Raw genomic sequence first — 17,451 nt, forward strand, 5'->3', positions numbered from 1 at the left:
TTTAATGTGACAGTTTTATTTCTCTATTGAAGCATTGTACTGATGTGTATTTATTTTCACGCAAACTCACTTGGTAAATATATAGCCAATGGTCCCAACGGGCTTCTGAAAATAAAAACAATGTTTGTCCCAGGAAAAAGCGCAGTTGGAGTACAATAATTGTTATAGAAATTAAAGGAAAAATAGCTTTTGAACACGCATGCGTTTGTGTCTACTGCTAAGGAAAACGTTAGCTATTATGCCTTTCATGGTATTGGATTTCATAATTCATTCGCCTCCCCTTTTTATATGATATGCATATAAAAAAAGGTGCAGCTGCTATATTAGAAAAATGCAGGGGATTGATTAAAGGATGGATCAGAAAGAGTTAAAAGTTACTTTATGATCCTCCCTCCTCCACTGACCCCAGCTATCACACAACATATAAATCGTTGGCAATGTTCTCCCCATGTGATCACTTGTTGTCTTCCATTAATTAATTCATATGAAAATGAACACTCCTTCCCCATCTTTGTGGCATGACTAGTCCTAGCAACACTCTCTCATTAATTGATTGAAACTCATATCATGTAAGTGCCACTAAATTGAAAGTGAGATCCACATTTTTAATGGAAATCACATGTATTTCAACAAATGAGATGATAGTGGTGAAGAGGTGACCGTGACGCCCAAAAGCATACTTTAACTTATTCCAACATCAAGGTGATTGGAATTTGGTTAGTTTTTGCTAAATATACCTCAACTTCTTCTTTCTAAATTTTGCTCCAAATCTGGGATTGATTGGAACATGTCCTTTTATCGGATTGTGTTGTGTACCTGCTGCTTCAGTCATTCACTGCGTCCAATCATCTACGCTTTCCCTACTGATTGTAAGAGTGAAATATATCAACAACATTGCTCCCATGCTTGACCTGTGTTTTGGAACATCAACACAAACAATTAACGGAAAATTACAAATTAGTAGTGAATATTGTCATTAGAAGGTAAGTAACAGCTGATCTTACAAGGTGGCAAAGAAAAGTAGAACCCTTTTCGGATCAAGTGCCCATGAAGAAGGTCTTCTGAAACTATTTCTCCGAGTAATGCATTTGCTTTCACTGCTGGTGGTGCCACTCATGTTGCTGGCTGTAATAGTAATCTCATGATGAACGTGATCCAATGACCCTACTGCCATCACCGCAGACTTTTCTGGCGTGCAAGGCCCTGCAAAAGATTAGCTACAATTCAGTGAGGCCCATGTCAAGAATCAATGAATTAGCTCACAAGATTGTTCAAACTACTAGTAAAAAATGCCAATGTCTGTGGCCCCAAGCATAGGTACCAAAATGCTACAAAAATACTATCTATGGACTATGATGTATTCATTTGTACCAAGCTGATAAATTCACTTCCCCTAACCAATTTTCCTTCTAGCTCAACTAAGGTTGACCCAGTGTTCTAACTACTTAATCAACAACCACAAGGGACCAGGCCCGGCAATTATCACTGCATCCTCATATCATAAATTTGCAATTTTAGTTATTCTAGTGTGATTAAACTTATGTTAAATGACAATTCAAAACACAGACATAGTGGATACGTGATGATGATGATAATTAATGACAAACTATAATAAATAACACGCATCATAATCCAGAAATGCTAGCTGACCCTTACAATCAGGGGACACCCACCTTGTCCTGACACTGGTACAGGTTTGTAATCAAATATTTAATTACACCACATAAAGTAAGGTATGGAGGAGACAATTTTAATTTGTCACCTATGTCCTACTTATCAAAGAATCAGATCCATAAAGTGTCGAGTTATGGAAACAAACAAACAAACATGTAGATAATTATATAAAAATTCTCTTCTACTGATATGTACAGGAAAAGAAAACAAAAACAAATCAAAAGTAGAGGAATCATATTTCAGTTTCCATTCATTATATTTGATAAAAAATAAATTATATTATGGTTATACTAGAATATAATAAAAAAAGATGAATGAGGTTGTGATTTTGCAAGAGCAGTGGCACCTTTTGGAGAGCATAAAAGAGGGACGGTATCATCAAGAAGTGTAGCATTGCCATTCACCTTCCTGTCGCCCCCACGCTGTAATCCTTTCCTGGAATGGCTCCTCTGCAATTTATTTTTTAGGAGTTCCACCAAAAAAAATTAAAAGTAAGCTCATTAATTATAGCCAAGAGAATAAATGAACAAGACAAATTGGGAAGTTGATATGTTCCTTCCGTATGCAAATTTTTAACGAAAAGGAAAGTAAGAAGGAAAAAGGTTTGGATCCATATCCCTTACTAAGATATGTTCAATGAAAGAAATTTGGATTGATGTAACTTTTCTAGGATTTGGTTTTATTTGGAAGAACTCTATAATTTGAATTTATCGTATAACATAAATACTTATGAAAGTGTTTAAAAAAATTTATGTAAATAACTTATGATCTACCTATAAGTTATTTTAAACATATTTTTATAAGTTTTTTATATAAGCGTATGAATAATAGTTTATGAATATTCATAACCTATTTTCATCACCAACATTTCACATTCTAAATTTAAGTTATTTACTCAACCACGACATTTCACATTCCTTGATCATGGATCGGAATGAGAGAGAAGCGAGTTGTTTTTCAGGTCCATCTAATATATATTTCCATGGAATTAAGTTTATTTTGTTGTTGAAAAAAAAAAACAACCCTCTCAGTTCTCTTTTTTTCTTTCTTTCTTGTGATACCAAACTAGGCATGGAGGGGGAAATGGTTAAATAAAAGTAGTAGGAACAATGATGGATAGGATATGGATATTAAATTCCCATTTATTATTATGAAGCTCAGCATTAAAAAATGCAGTATTATTATTACTACTAGTAACTTTGAGTAAATTATGAATAATAATAGTAACTCGAAGAAGAAACGATACACTCAATGACTCTAGCTAATTTGGTTGTATAAAATTATAAAGAGAGAGGGAGAGGGAGAGAGTTAATTACGGTAATTCTGGAATTAGCATTGGCATTGGTGGTGTTATCTTTGGAAGAGGAAGAGAAGGCGTCCATATCAATCACAAAGCTATCGGGTTTCTCGGCAAATGCGTCGTCGTCTATGTCTTCCGAAGAACAGGATGGCAAATCCTGCAAATTAATTAATTAGAATATTGAAAAACGACATTAATTAATGGAACAGTAATTAATTAAACAACTGAATGAATTCTCACCAGCTTAAGCTTAGGAATTTCTGCCATTCAGTACTTGTTTGACAGCCGGAGAATTAAGTCAGAACTAGCTAGATATCAATAATAAACATATCACCGTGAGCGTGAAGTGAAGAAGCACAAGCCAGAGAGATAGACAGAGTTTTTTTTCTTCTTGTTTTGGTATTCAAACGCACTATACGCGATTGATTTAGAAACCCAAACGGAATCAAACCCACTTATGGAGGCTAACGTAACGCAATCTTCTTCTTGCTGTTGCAGCTTGCCAATGGAGAAGATATTATTGATGTTATTGGAAATCAACAGAGGATGTAAGTGCTGGATGCTCTGTATCTGTGTGTTTTTGTTGGAAGCTAGCTAGGGAGAAAGAAACAAAGGTCAGAGAGGAAATCGGTGGAGTGTGTATGCGTCGTGCGTGAGAGAGCTAGAATTTAAGACCCTTTTTATGGCTTGCTTTCTACCTCGTCTTCCTATTCCTATCCTACCAATATAATTATCAACTTAAGTCTTAATTACCATTATTACTTGTCCAATATTTTCAAATTTAATTAATATATACTAACTTACTTCATCCTACATGTGTAGGGTGTTAAATATGTGTTGGCGGGACAGGTCGAGCCTATCTGTCATTAGCTTGTTAAAATGTGGGTGGATTGAGTTGACTCACTTTTAACCTTTCAGTTAAAAGTTTCAACTTAACCTACGTTTTAGTGGGCTAGCGCACTATAAAAATATAATGGAAAAAAGAAATTATCCAATTAGCAAAAAGTAAAAATATTGCTCTTATTTCCTTGTGTAATAAGCAAAAAGCTAATATTTGAAATCAGCGACTCTAGTACACTAAACCACATTAAACAAGAAGATCTAGTTGCTTCATATTTCTATTTTCTATTTCAATGTTTAATCTTAATTTTGTTATTAGATTTGGATTCATCTCAACAGTAGTAATAAACAATAAAAAGCTCAACGAAATTATCCACTAAGAATAATAACCTCAAATTCATAATCAATTTACAAGTTGTAAAAATTCACAACATAGCAATTCATAAATGTCTTTTTAAACAACAAAAGCATAAATCAATCCAACAATATCAAAAAAATTATAATTTATCAAAAAGGTGAGAAAAAAAACTACCAAAGGTGCTTTTTGACAGCTTGGCGCTGATGTGGCGGGTGAGATGAGATTTGCGTCACCTCACGCAAATTTGCAATGGAATTCGCGTCACTATTAGCGAATTCACTGCATGCAATACCCTTGTCTCCATCGTCCCATCGTGTCATTTTTGTCCTATTTGAATTCGCCTAATTTCAGTTGAATCTTTTAAATTCTTGACCAACCACTGTCAGATTTCTGTCCACACCATTAAGTTTGCGTCACACCACGCGAATCTCATCTCACCTGCCACATGAGCACCAAGCTGTCAAAAAACATTCCATGGGGATAAATATGCTCTTTACTAATTTTTTTTGGCATTATTAAAAAACCCCACTTTTAAATAATATATTTTTTAATTATAAATATATGTAAGTTTCAAAAAATAGTAATAAGATTGGATAATATATATAGCTAAACATGTTTGATATATATTAGAAGGAAAAGGAAAATTATTTATAATAAAATATAAATGGAAAAGAGTTATAATTAATAAAATTGAAAATGTATAAAATAAAAAATAAAAAATACTCCCTCCGTTTCTGATCTTTTGTTGTTTAAGGTTATGCACATTGTTTAAGAGTGCAATTATTGATAAATTTGTTGACATAAACACCCTTATTTAATGTTGAGTTAAAGTGAATAAAGAGAATGATAGTTATTGGTTAAAAAACTTGTTATGATTTTGATTGGTGAAAATAAGATGTGATAGATGAGAGATATAGTATTAAATGAGGGTATACATGGAATAAATTGAGAAAAAATGCATTGAGTTTGTAAAACAACAAAAGTTTTGGAATATAGACCAAAAGTTAAAACAACAAAAGATCAGGAACGGAGGGAGTAGATATGAAGGAAGAATAATGGGGTCAGTGGCGGATCCAGGACCCGGGGTCAGGGGGTTCAAATTTTTTAAATGAACACACCGATAAAAATAGTGAGATTTATACAAAAGAAAGAGAAAAAAAAAAGGCATATGTTCACTTCAATTCATAATTTTTCTAATATCAGGTCCATATATAAAAACATGAAAACCGTAAAGGATCGTGGTTCTGATTATATCTTCTGGCCATAGACTATGCAGCTAAATATAACCTCCACAGAGGAAACTACAACTTTTTTCCCATTCAGTAAAAGATACAATCTAGATAAAGAAACGAAGCATATGAACAGAGACATTAGCAAGTTGTGTTGAAACAAATTTTTTTCATCAGTTGCACTAGCTTTGGCGTAAGCATACAACTACAAAGTATCTCTAGGGATATCATGGAACTATGACAAAAAAGCCTTATCAAATACTAGACCAATGTGACAAAGTGATTAAATCCATTACACACAAGATCAATTCATATCACAACTTGATTAGTCTCAACCCTTTCAATTAATCCCATCTTTCCACTGTATCTCCACAACTTCAAGCCAAAACATCGAACATCACATTAAATGATATAAGTCAGGAATGGTAAAGGCACCTAAGTGTATTCTGCATTTAGCTTTTTCAATTTTTATGATGCAAATGAATAAGAACAAAAGGTAACAAGGGTTGAGAATATTGCATACAAATTCTTCTGCTTTGGACAGTTAGATATAGTCATCTTCAGTTGATTCCTCTTCCTCATTTTTAGTTGCTTCCTCATCTTCATTTGATTCCTCTTCTGATTCCACTTCTTCATCATCAATTGCTTCCTCAACATCAGTATCTTCCTCTTCCTCATCTACAGTTGCTTCCACATCTTCAGCTGCTTCCTCAACTTCATTTGCTTCCTTAAAGTCACGAAGCATGAACAGGTAACTATTTACACATGAAACAGAGTTCTAATAATGTTATCATCCTTTAAATTCACTAAAAGTTGGGGATTAATGAAATGAAACAAAATGAACAGCCAACTTATGCCTTACTTTAAACCCAAGACCATGACAGCACCCACACTCCTTTTGCCCATGACAGAGAGCACTTCCTAACCAGCCAAGGACAACATAAACAAAGTATCTGTGAACATTAACCATTGCCACACAAGACCATTGTTTGTTTATTTATCATACCCTCCATAACCAAAATCCCATGAAAGCTAAAAGCAGTAGCAAAAATCAGAAAAGCTCCAACCAAGAAACACTGGCAAACAGCGAAACCAGCTCCATCCCCCAACCAGCACAAAAACTCATCTCAGATCACAACACACCCACAAAACAGGTGAAGAATCCATCAAAATTAATGGGAAAAAAATCAATCAAAATCAAAATAGGTGAAGAATCATACCCACGAAAACAGGTTTGCGATCCCAGAGGCTGAACAGATCAATGCGGTGAGAAACGATTGGATCTTCAGATCTGAGTTCACCCAATTTGCTCAAACGAACCTCCAACATTTTCGAACCAGCCTCGTAATCAACCCAAGCGTTGAGCTTTTCCCCATTGTTGACAACCAGCTTCAACACATTCGCAACTGCGACGGAGGCGAGGGCGAGGCTACCAACATCGATCCCAGTCTTGCCGTCTTGGCCTTGGGTCTGGGAGAAGGAGAACTGGAGAAGCCGAGATAGAGAGGCAGAGGCGCGGCGCAGGGTGCGTGGTGGACTGGAGGACGGTGGTGGCGTGGTGGTAGCCGGTAGTGCAATGGTGCGTGTGTGTGTGCGCCTGACCTAGGGTAGTGAGAGAAAGAGGTTGAGGATTGGGGCTGAGTAGTGAGTGACTAGGTGTGTGAGAGAGAGAAAGGGTCTTGGGTGCAAATTAAAGTTTTCAGGGGTTCAAAAAAAATATTATACAGGGGGTAAGTGGGAATTTTTTTTTTTTCAGGGGGTTCAGAGGGTTCAACTGAACCCCCTGAGTCCAACGTGGGTCCACCCCTGAATGGGGTGACAGGGTTGGGTAGAGCTGTCAATATGGGTTCCAACCCGCGAGCCAGCTCAACGGGTTGGCTAAATGAGCCGGGTTGGGTTGGTTAAATTCCAGCTCGAAAAGAACTTTGGTTAGTGCAACTCGGCTCGTTTAACCCGCGGGTTAGACGGGCCAACCCGCGGTTTAAGCGAGCCAACCCGTCGGGTTAGAGTTATTTTTTATTAAAAAAATTATTTTATTTGTCTTTAATTTAAGGTTAGTTTTATGGATTACTTTTAGATAGAAAATTGGAAATTTTCATTTCTTTAAATTTGAGACAATTTTTTGTGTTTTATTTATTGTTATTCTATTATTTATCTTATTTTAAATGTGACGGTAAAATAATTGTGTTTTTAAATCTTGTCAACTAAATTATTTTACTATATTTTGTAACCAAAAAGTTACTTTACTATATTTCAAATATGACATACAAATTAATGGGTTGATAAACCTCTTTCTTATGAGTTGTTACCAATTTCTTTAAGTATTTTTGTGAAATTATTTTTTTAGAACATTTTCTAATCCAATTTATCTATTTTTTATATATTTTTTCACCCAACTCGCGAGGCAGCCCAACAACCCGCGAGCTCGTTGACCCCGTTTTTAACCCAACCCATACGGGCTGACCCATATGGGCCGGAGTGGCCCGTATTGACAGGTCTAGGGTTGAGGTTGAAAAACATTAATCCAAAAACTGAATCAGAAATCACAGGCGCTTGCTAATCTGTCTCTCTTGCGGCGAAATTAAATCGAACGAAAACAGTTAGTGAGTGTCTCTTGTTCTTCTCTCGCCTTTTAGGGTTTTTCTTTCAATTACGATCTTCTTTTGCTGTTCGTTCGAGGAAATCCTTGAACTGATTTCTGATTTTATGCAACTTGGTTATTTTCTTTTTAAACTTTAGTCTTGTTTCTCATTTTGATCTGGATTTGTAATTGTCACAGCTTGTACAAATCAAATTCTAAGCATGGGTGATTCTGATGAACAAGGTATGTCTGCTTATTGCAATTTTATGTGTGAATTGTCATCTGTTCAACTTTTTAGTTTGCTTCTGTTCTCTCTATAAGTATTTCTGCTTATTTTTCCTTGCTTTCTTTTCAGTGTGTAGTTTCTTCAGAAAACCTGTCAATAAGAAGAATATAAGGAAACGAACTACTGATCATCAAGAAGATGATGAGGATGACACAAACACTGAAACCTCTTTATTACACACCCAGAGAAAGACCTTCAAGCCAGACAATAAGTTGTACTTTTCCACTGGCTCTACAAAACCCTCTACAGCTGCAGAACCAACTCAAGAATTTCAGTTCGAGTCTTCAAAAGAGATTCAAGTTCAACATGATAGCAAAGCAACCGCAACTCTAGAGACTGAGACTGACTTTTCCACAGATGCCCGAGCCATACGTGAAAGGGCTCTCAAGCAAGCAGCCACTAGTCTCAAGGGGAAAGCCAAAACTTCTGAGGATGATAAGTTGTACAAGGGAATCAACAATTACAAAGACTACAAGGCTGGCTTCCGTAGAGAGCAAACAATTGCTAGTGAAAAAGCTGGCGGGGCACATGGTCCTCTCAGGGCTTCAGCTCATATAAGAGTTTCAGCTAGATTTGATTATCAGCCTGACATATGTAAGGATTACAAGGAAACTGGTTACTGTGGGTATGGTGATTCCTGCAAGTTTATGCATGATCGAGGGGACTACAAGTCTGGATGGCAATTGGAGAAAGACTGGGATGATGCTGAGAAAGCAAGGAAGATGAGATTGGCTGCGGGTGAGGATGCAGTTGAGGAGGGTGCTAATGTCACGGATGAAGAGGACGATGATTCATTACCATTTGCGTGTTTCATCTGTAGACAGCCATTTGTGGATCCTGTTGTAACCAAGTGCAAGCACTACTTCTGCGAGCATTGTGCATTGAAGGTATACCCTTACAGCTGTTGCAATTAGGTTTCAATTTTTAACAGATTCATGTTATCAAGTGTTTTGAGCAAGTGACTCAATATTTTTAGTTCAGATTTTTTTGTTACTCATTCAAGTTAGATTACATTCTGTTGCTGTTGTTATATGATATGTGACTGATTAATTAGTCTGGTGGATTAAATGGTTCAGCTCTGTAGGAATTGTAGAATTACCAGACATGTAATTAGGGGATACTATATGTTATCTTCTAATATTTTTTTCCTTGATGCAGACCATTAGACTTGTGATTTGTCTAATGTAGCAGTGCTCAACTTCTATCTATTATATGATGTCTAACTTTCTGTTCGTTTTATTTGCAGCATCACGCAAAGAATAAAAAGTGTTTTGTCTGCAACCAGCCAACACTCGGCACTTTTAATGTTGCTCAGGAGATACGCAAGAAGATGGCTGAGGATAATAAATAATCTCACTCAACAGGATCTATGATCTCTCTGCTTAGAGGAAGTTATCTTTCTCTTTCCATTTTAATTCTGTGTTGAAGAGTGATGCTGGGAACTATGGAAAGAGTTGAAAACATCCGGAGGTTAAAACGGTGGGGTTAGGTCTTATTCATATTGCTTTATTTTCTTGACTAATAGATCCCAGAATATCTAATAGTGATATGTATCACATGTTGATAGCACACACTGGTTCTTTTTGCAGTGTTACACAGTTTGATACTAATTTAATTTCCAGTTACAGATTTTTCTTAACTGAGGTACAAGATAACAAAACATTCTTTAATATTGTGGGTCATCCATCATTAAGTCCAGTGTTGTTCATCTGCAGTGAAAAAGTTAATGGAAACTTACATGGAAGTCTTTTTTTTGTCTAAACATACACAAAAGTTAGAGCACTAAGGCCTGCAATTCCTCTCGTGTAGTGTATGGTCTCATGCTGAAGAAATGGATATATTCTTCCTTCGTGCATTGGCAACATACGTGCTTGACATATTCTTCTGGTTAGCCATATTTTAACTCAAAGTATTAACCTTCTCCATCCTTTAATATAACTAGCTCCTTCAGCATCCAACCATTTATGAAAAAATCAACTTGTTGACTTGTATATCAGAAAATTTGGTTAAAGGATGTCTGAAGGCAAGAGATTCTATGTATTTCTGATGGAATTTATAGGGTTCTTAGGCCTTCTTGTTCTGTGCCTATGGCTTGCGTTGCGACCCAAAAGCCCTTCATACTCCGTTGTGTTCCTTTCCATAGAACAACACCCAGGTGAAAATGGCTCCATATTTTACAGCCTTGAAATCGAAAACCCAAACAAGGATTCAAGCATTTACTATGATGACATAATATTGAGTTTCTTGTATGGGCAGCAGGAGGATAAGGTGGGAGAGACAACCATAGGCTCATTTCATCAAGGAACTGGCAAGACTCGCTCCGTATATGACACTGTTAATGCCAGACATGGAGCATTCAAACCTCTCTTCAAGGCCATCTCAAATGCAACCGCAGAGTTAAAGGTTGCTTTGACGACAAGATTTCAATACAAGACGTGGGGAATTAAAAGCAAGTTTCACGGGTTACACCTTCAAGGCATTTTACCAATTGACTCTGATGGGAAGCTTTCACGTAAGAAAAAGAAGTACCCACTTAGCCGTAGTTCCAGAAAACTCGCAAGGTCCATAGCAAAGAGGCATTGACCTTCATTTCTTTTTGGTTCGCCATTTCTCCCACTCTTCTTATTCCCTAAGACTTGGAAAACAATACTATTTGTGAGCATAAACGAATAAGCGTAGTAATGATAGGTCCTATAATATAAGGTGAGACACGATATATTTTGGTTTGGGATTGATGTAGTTTAAGTAAAAAAAAGTAAATTTCTAACATCTTCTAGAGGTATGAACTTTTTCTTGCACGTAGAATTTGTAAACTAGATAGAAAACAATGGATTCAGTGTTTTTATGCCTTTTTTTCGATTGCAATATGTATTTAGCGAAAGTATCCAATCATAAATTACCATGTCGTATCTCAGAACAACGGAAGTTGTTTTATAAATTATATACCTGCAACTCTAACAGGTCAACAAGACAACAACATCATACTGGCTAAAGCAAGCACTAGCTGAAAACGTATCCAAATCAGCAATTGTAGCAATATTCATGAGAATATGTTGCATAGTTTTGTTACATAGAAAAACGAATATGTGTCTATATTTGTTAAATCAGCAATTGTAAAAGAATGTCCCACAAGGCCACAACTAAAGAACATTCTCACGGAAGTGCCACCATTATCGTGCCATTTGTCATGGAAAGACCCGCAATTGTGCTCTGATCTTGAAATAGAGGACAACCACAAAAGATAATCAATTAATTTAAAAGAGAGAAAAAAAACTAAAACTAAAAACTGCATATATAGGAATAAAGGGAGCTTTGCAATGATTTTTTTTTAACAGGCAATGAATTTTTTCTAAATCAAAAGGTGTTGTGTGATAATTTTTTTTTAACATGTGTGATAATTTACTCTTTCACAAAATATAATGGGAGTAAGTTAGCCAACCTTATATATAGCGGATGTATTGGATGATATTGATGTTTTTATATGATTAATAAAAAAAAATGATGCGTTTATATGAGAATGTGAGAATAGGTCGCGATATTTAGATCTAACAATTAATTGTCATGATTAAAATATAAAGTTAAGTGATATTTTTTAAAAAGTCACATGACATTTTGGATGAGATTGATGTTTTTATATGATTAATAAAAAAATGATGCGTTTATATGAGAATGTGAGAATAGGTCGCGATATTTAGATCTAATAATTAATTGTCATGATTAAAATATAAAGTTAAGTGATATTTTTTAAAAAGTCACATGACATTTTTAAGTGGTCAATGATTATCAAATTGAATATTAATATATATATATATTTCATTTAAAACTTTTCTTCTATTGACTTTTTTTTATAAATCATCAATTTATACTACTTGTACAGAAGGAATAGAGCAAGTAAAATAGACAATGAAGCAATTTAGTCAAAGGACCAAACAAATGATATAAAATGCGACTCAGCAATGGGGAACATGGTACCAAAACAATTAGCGTTGTTTTCCCTTCCTCTCATTATCAGCAAGAAACGTTTTGCTTATCCATTAGGTTTGGATGTTACTTTTTTTATTTCTTAAACAGTCCACCAACACATTGATTGGTCATTGGAGCTTAAATTCAGGGTCCATAAAACAATTTATTTCAGTTTTCATTTTTCACAAGGTTGAAATAGTTTGCTTAACATTTCAAAGTCAAACTTAGTTCACTACCTTGATTTCCTTGCACTTGATTGGTACAAATACAATACTCAAACATAACAAATTAACAACTACAATAATAAGTACAAGCAGAAGTTTCTGTGCAAGCATTCAGAATCAGAAAGAGAAAAATGATTCATTCTCTTATGGTTTCCAAATCCATTCAACCCTTGCTCTTTCTCTGCACTCTTGCTTTCCTTTTGGATATTGCCTTTGGTGACCCTCCATATGAAATTTGTGGCACAAGCAGCAGTTATGCAAATGGGAGTCCCTTTCAAAACAATCTTAAGCAACCTCCTTCTCTCTTTACCCTCAAATGCTTCAATCTCCAAATCCTATAATACTTTTTCCGGATCCGGCACAGATAGAGTTTATGTCCTTTACATGTGCCTCAACTATGTTTCCAATGAAACTTGCCAGAATTGTCTAACAACTGCAATAGAGGACATTGTGAAACTCTGTCCTCAAGCAAAAGAAGCAGTTGTATGGGAAGAACTCTGCCAATTACATTATTCCAATTCCAATTTCATAGGAATGTTGAATGTCACAGGAAATATTGGCAAAGATAACAAGCAGAATGTTTCAGAACCTGAAAAAATTGAGTCTGTTGTGAATGAGATATTGACCAATCTTACTGAGAGAGCATCTTTTAATGTTTCTGCAAATAAGTATGCCACTGATGATGTTCCCTTTGAAGATAAAACAATATATGCCTTAGTGCAGTGCAGCAATGATTTATCAGCCAGTGATTGCAATAGGTGCCTGCAAAGTGCCATCAGAGATATAAAAGGTTGCTGCTATGCTTCCATTGGGGCCAGAGTTATGAGTCGTAGCTGTTATTTGAGATATGAGTTTTATCCTTTTTACCTTGGCGCATCAGAACCTAAAGGGTCTTCAACAGGCAATGATGAAGGCAAAAGTAAGCATTCCAAGTTTTGGTAATGATCTGAAACATATTTAAAAAAGGGGAAATTGGACCCGCCGTTCGCGTGGTCCAGGGTGGTGCTTAATCCACTTTGTGGATCTAATGTAAGCAGTCGGGTATTGCATTTTGCAAGAGGCTGATTCCACTGCTTGAAATTGTGACTGCAAAGTCACATGATAACAACCTTACAGTTGCGCCGAGGCTTGCCCTCATGTCTGAAACATATTATAAGCTACAATCATGTAAAGCTGCACTCTTTTTCTCCTTTATGCAGATAATTCAGGCAAAAAATGGATGATTATATCCATTGTAATTGGGGTATGCTTGGTGATGATAGTAATTTCCATTTCCTGCTTGTACTATGTCAAGAATAAAAGTAAGTTGTTACTTGTTAGAAGAGGGCATGTTTGGTTTTCTAATTTCTTTTTCTTCTACTAATTCATTTGGTTCCTGTCTCTAGGTAGGAATGGATTGGACAAAATATCTGGGGATTCCCCTTTCATTGATCTTGGATCTCTTTGTGCTGCTACCAAAAACTTTTCTGATTCAAATATGCTTGGACAAGGTGGCTTTGGACCTGTTTACAAGGTAAATAGAATTCAAGCTTATGTGCTAAATTAAATATACACCCTTCTTGCATGAATTCTAAATATTTTATTTCCTTTTCTTGTTTTTTCAATTTTCAGGGGATACTTAGTGATGGCCAGGAAGTGGCAATCAAGAGGCTCTCAAGTTGCTCAGAGCAGGGATCAGAGGAATTCATAAACGAGGTTCTGCTCATAATGAAACTTCAACACAAAAATCTTGTAAAGCTTCTGGGATTTTGTGTAGATGGAGAAGAGAAGCTTCTTGTGTATGAGTATTTGCCCAATGGAAGTCTTGATGTTGTTCTTTTTGGTACATATGTTCTATCTCCTTTTCTAATTGTTGGAGCAACCAAATTTCATTGGAATAAAATTTCAACAATGAGAAAATAGGTTGTTCATTGATAACATTGTTTTTTTATGAATATGGATAGATCCAAGGCAACGTGCAAGGCTTGATTGGACTAAACGAGTGGATATAATAAATGGAATAGCTAAGGGGATTCTTTATCTTCACGAAGATTCTAGACTTAAAATAATTCATAGAGATCTGAAAGCAAGTAATGTGTTGTTGGACCATGACATGAATCCGAAGATCTCAGACTTTGGAATGGCCAGGATATTTGCAGGAGATGCAGGTGAAGCTAACACTGCTACAATAGTTGGCACATAGTAAGTACTTTTTGCATAAACATTGAACAGCTCCACCTGTACAATATATTTAATTGTTTAACCATGGTTCTATTTATGACTTGTTTACTTCCATTTTGCAGTGGATACATGGCTCCAGAGTATGCAATGGAGGGGTTATATTCCATAAAATCTGATGTGTTTGGGTTTGGAGTTCTATTGCTTGAGATCATTACAGGGAAACGTAATGCAGGTTTCTATCACTCTAAAAGCTCCCCTAGCCTTCTAGCATATGTAAGTGTCTTTCTCCACAAAGAACCTTCCATTCTAAGTGTGTGGCAATTGATTCTGTTGAAGTATCATATTGTCTGAGAAATATGACTAAATAATTCTTTTGAAGCTTAGAGCAAGAAATCAAAATTTATCTTCGAATTGTTTATTCACTAAAGATATAGCTAAATAAACCGTAAAACAATGTGTGTGTTGGAGTCCAACATTAATTAAGATATAGTTAAATAAGTTGGAGCAATAGTAAAAATTGCAAGAGATTACTAAACATGATGAATCATTTTGCAGGCATGGTCCCTATGGAATGAGGGGAAGGGGATGGAATTAGTGGACCCCTTGTTAACTGAGTCATGCCTTGAAGATGAGTTTTTGAGATACATGAATATTGGACTACGATGTGTTCAAGAAGATCCGTATGATAGGCCAAGCATGTCATCTATTGTTTTGATGTTGAAGAATGAATCAGTAACACTTAGGCAACCAGAAAGACCTCCTTTCTCTGTAGGGAGACTCAATGTTGATGAACCAGAATCTGAAGAATGCTCACTCAATTTCATAACTGCTTCTGATATACTGCCCCAGTGAATAAAATTAACACCTCCCTTGTTGTGATTCTTCACCGTACGGATTATTGTAATGTTTGTAACTTTTAGGATTTAATGTAAAATAGATGTTCATATTTAATTTCGACATAAATAATAATAATTGACGATGACAATGTAAACATCTAATCTGTAAACACAACATTGTTCAAAGAGATAACATATTATATTTCACGCTGAGTCATATGGGTTCCTAATTATTTTACTTTGTTAATTATATTTTTAAATTTTAACATATATATATCCTAAACTTTGACCATGAGAATGAACACAGTTATGCACGTAGACAAAAACAAGGCAGTGAAGGCACGCAGAAAATTCTGACTGCAATATGTAGCACTGTGAAGAACATTGACTGCAATATGTTAACATAGTAATGTGGCCTAGTCCACTATTTTCTACAAATAGTAGCACTTTTTTTAATGTAGCCCAGTCCAATACTTTCTATCAGTTTTCCATGAATCCAAATAATATTTGTGCCTCCGAAGCCACTCCGCTGGTTCCCCTATTGACGCACTGCAACTCCGGCAGAGCCGATGTGTTGTATAAAGGGAGCGCTGGTTAAAAAGTGTATGAAGATCTTCTTCGCTCAGAAGTCAAGCGACTCTCTATTTTTTTGGGGTTTTAGGGTTTCTCTAGGTCCCTATGGATTTTACTTCATGTTTTAGCTGTTGTATAAGTTGAGTATGCGTGTTTGTTCTTCATTTTCCTTGGGTTTGTGCATTGCTATATCACTCTTAGAGATTATTTCTCGCATGCTGTAAGTGTCGTGAGACAATCCTTTGGGTTATATTCCATTCATCTTTGACAAAAAAAAAAATAATAAATCGATGATGGATTAACAACCCTTAACATAGTTTCAACGTCTTTTTTTTTTACAGGAGGAAAGTAACATAGTTCCAACGTCTAATAAGTAATAACATTTTGTAAATTTTGTTCAAACAAATAACAACTTTTGAATTACCTATTTCAATAGGAATGATAACTATAAAGGAATAAATTGCAGTTTTTATAGTTAAAAAATATTTATGTGAATATATGATTTTAATGGACTTATGGACCTTCATAGTGTATGTCACCATTGATATAAGAGATCAACTTCCATGTTTATAATTATAATTTAGATATCTCAATCCCTTCAAAAATCAAAACCAGTTACTTTCATATTTGCTTTTCTTTGTGTGTGTGTGTGTTTGGAACAGCTTCCTTTATAATACATTTAACGTTTATAATATCTTTCATGTTGATGTCACCGGAATACTAAATTATGATGATTGGACTAAAATACTACTAAATTTAGAATCAAAATACTAGTTTTATAATATATTGCATGGACTTCAAGCCTAAGGCGAAGAGATGCCAGCTCCATGTTCATGAATCACGTTACTTTCTTAATGATTCTGCCTTATCAAACTTGCCGACCATTGTAGGTTATTGACTAGTCAATTATATGGCACATAATACCTAGTATGTACGAGAAAAAATTGAGTATAGCGTTTGGATTTCTGTTGAATATTATGTGATAAAATTTTATTTCTTCAATCCATGTTAAATTTTAATTTTTTGTTGGTGTTTAGAGATACGTAAAATCACGCATTTAAGTATGAATTGAAAAGTTAAAAACTACTATCACATTCATTTTAATGTGGGGTTGTCTAAATGAACTATGTGAGTTACTAGCCCATAACTCAATGGATCAATAAGATTTTTTACAAATAAATGAATAAATAAAATATAAAAATTTCAACTCACTTATTTTTAATATGATTGGACTATGGATTATTTAACTCAAATTTTCTCATGGGTCATTTAGACAACTCTTTTAATGTGATTCAAAGAAGTAAGATTTTGTCACGTTAAATTCAATTATGCTTTAAAAAATCAAAATTATTGAGTTCACAAATGTTATAAACACAAAGTCCAATCCATGTGAAATAGCTCCTTACTTATATTGGATTGAATGTGTT

At 35.2% G+C, this 17,451-nt stretch overlaps 3 protein-coding genes and 1 pseudogene across 5 annotated transcripts; 3 read left to right on the forward strand and 1 right to left on the reverse strand.

The window, feature by feature from the left end:
- Positions 1 to 449: 449 nt before the first annotated feature.
- LOC130741420 (uncharacterized) lies at positions 450 to 3,642 on the reverse strand. The gene is made up of 5 exons (XM_057594319.1): positions 3,215 to 3,642; positions 2,991 to 3,131; positions 2,021 to 2,123; positions 1,005 to 1,203; positions 450 to 911 (listed from the first exon to the last, which is right to left on the reverse strand). Exons 1-5 carry the CDS (start codon positions 3,239 to 3,241, stop codon positions 833 to 835), a joined length of 549 nt encoding a protein of 182 aa, XP_057450302.1. The 5' UTR covers positions 3,242 to 3,642; the 3' UTR covers positions 450 to 832.
- Positions 3,643 to 7,892: 4,250 nt separating this feature from the next.
- LOC130741422 (zinc finger CCCH domain-containing protein 1-like) lies at positions 7,893 to 9,907 on the forward strand. Its single transcript, XM_057594320.1, has 4 exons — positions 7,893 to 8,004; positions 8,181 to 8,225; positions 8,338 to 9,155; positions 9,515 to 9,907. Exons 2-4 carry the CDS (start codon positions 8,204 to 8,206, stop codon positions 9,617 to 9,619), a joined length of 945 nt encoding a protein of 314 aa, XP_057450303.1. The 5' UTR covers positions 7,893 to 8,004; positions 8,181 to 8,203; the 3' UTR covers positions 9,620 to 9,907.
- Positions 9,908 to 10,023: 116 nt separating this feature from the next.
- Positions 10,024 to 11,037, forward strand: LOC130741423 (protein NDR1-like). 3 transcript variants are annotated; one of them, XM_057594321.1, is made up of 2 exons: positions 10,024 to 10,155; positions 10,328 to 11,037. In XM_057594321.1, exons 1-2 carry the CDS (start codon positions 10,089 to 10,091, stop codon positions 10,849 to 10,851), a joined length of 591 nt encoding a protein of 196 aa, XP_057450304.1. In that variant the 5' UTR covers positions 10,024 to 10,088; the 3' UTR covers positions 10,852 to 11,037. The 3 variants fall into 3 exon arrangements, with proteins under 3 accessions (XP_057450304.1, XP_057450306.1, XP_057450305.1); XM_057594323.1 differs by having other exon boundaries at positions 10,029 to 10,155; positions 10,266 to 11,037; XM_057594322.1 differs by having other exon boundaries at positions 10,049 to 10,177; positions 10,266 to 11,037.
- Positions 11,038 to 12,540: 1,503 nt separating this feature from the next.
- LOC130741421 (cysteine-rich receptor-like protein kinase 10) lies at positions 12,541 to 15,681 on the forward strand (annotated as a pseudogene).
- Positions 15,682 to 17,451: the final 1,770 nt, after the last annotated feature.

This window comes from Lotus japonicus, chromosome 2 (assembly GCF_012489685.1).
Source record: "Lotus japonicus ecotype B-129 chromosome 2, LjGifu_v1.2".
NCBI lineage: Eukaryota > Viridiplantae > Streptophyta > Magnoliopsida > Fabales > Fabaceae > Lotus > Lotus japonicus.

What these genes read in the sequence shown, in the direction of transcription:
- LOC130741423 (XM_057594321.1), top strand. Translation starts at nt 10,089, where the DNA reads ATGCTGAAGAAATGGATATATTCTTCCTTCGTGCATTGGCAACATACG. An exon ending in GTGCTTGACATATTCTTCTG is followed by an intron (nt 10,156 to 10,327) that starts GTTAGCCATATT and finishes TGGAATTTATAG; the next exon opens with GGTTCTTAGGCCTTCTTGTT.
- LOC130741422 (XM_057594320.1), top strand. Translation starts at nt 8,204, where the DNA reads ATGGGTGATTCTGATGAACAAG. An exon ending in GGGTGATTCTGATGAACAAG is followed by an intron (nt 8,226 to 8,337) that starts GTATGTCTGCTT and finishes CTTTCTTTTCAG; the next exon opens with TGTGTAGTTTCTTCAGAAAA. An exon ending in GCGAGCATTGTGCATTGAAG is followed by an intron (nt 9,156 to 9,514) that starts GTATACCCTTAC and finishes TTTTATTTGCAG; the next exon opens with CATCACGCAAAGAATAAAAA.
- LOC130741420 (XM_057594319.1), bottom strand. Translation starts at nt 3,241, where the DNA reads ATGGCAGAAATTCCTAAGCTTAAGCTG. An exon ending in ATGCTAATTCCAGAATTACC is followed by an intron (nt 2,124 to 2,990) that starts GTAATTAACTCT and finishes AATAAATTGCAG; the next exon opens with AGGAGCCATTCCAGGAAAGG. An exon ending in CTACTTTTCTTTGCCACCTT is followed by an intron (nt 912 to 1,004) that starts GTAAGATCAGCT and finishes TCCAAAACACAG; the next exon opens with GTCAAGCATGGGAGCAATGT.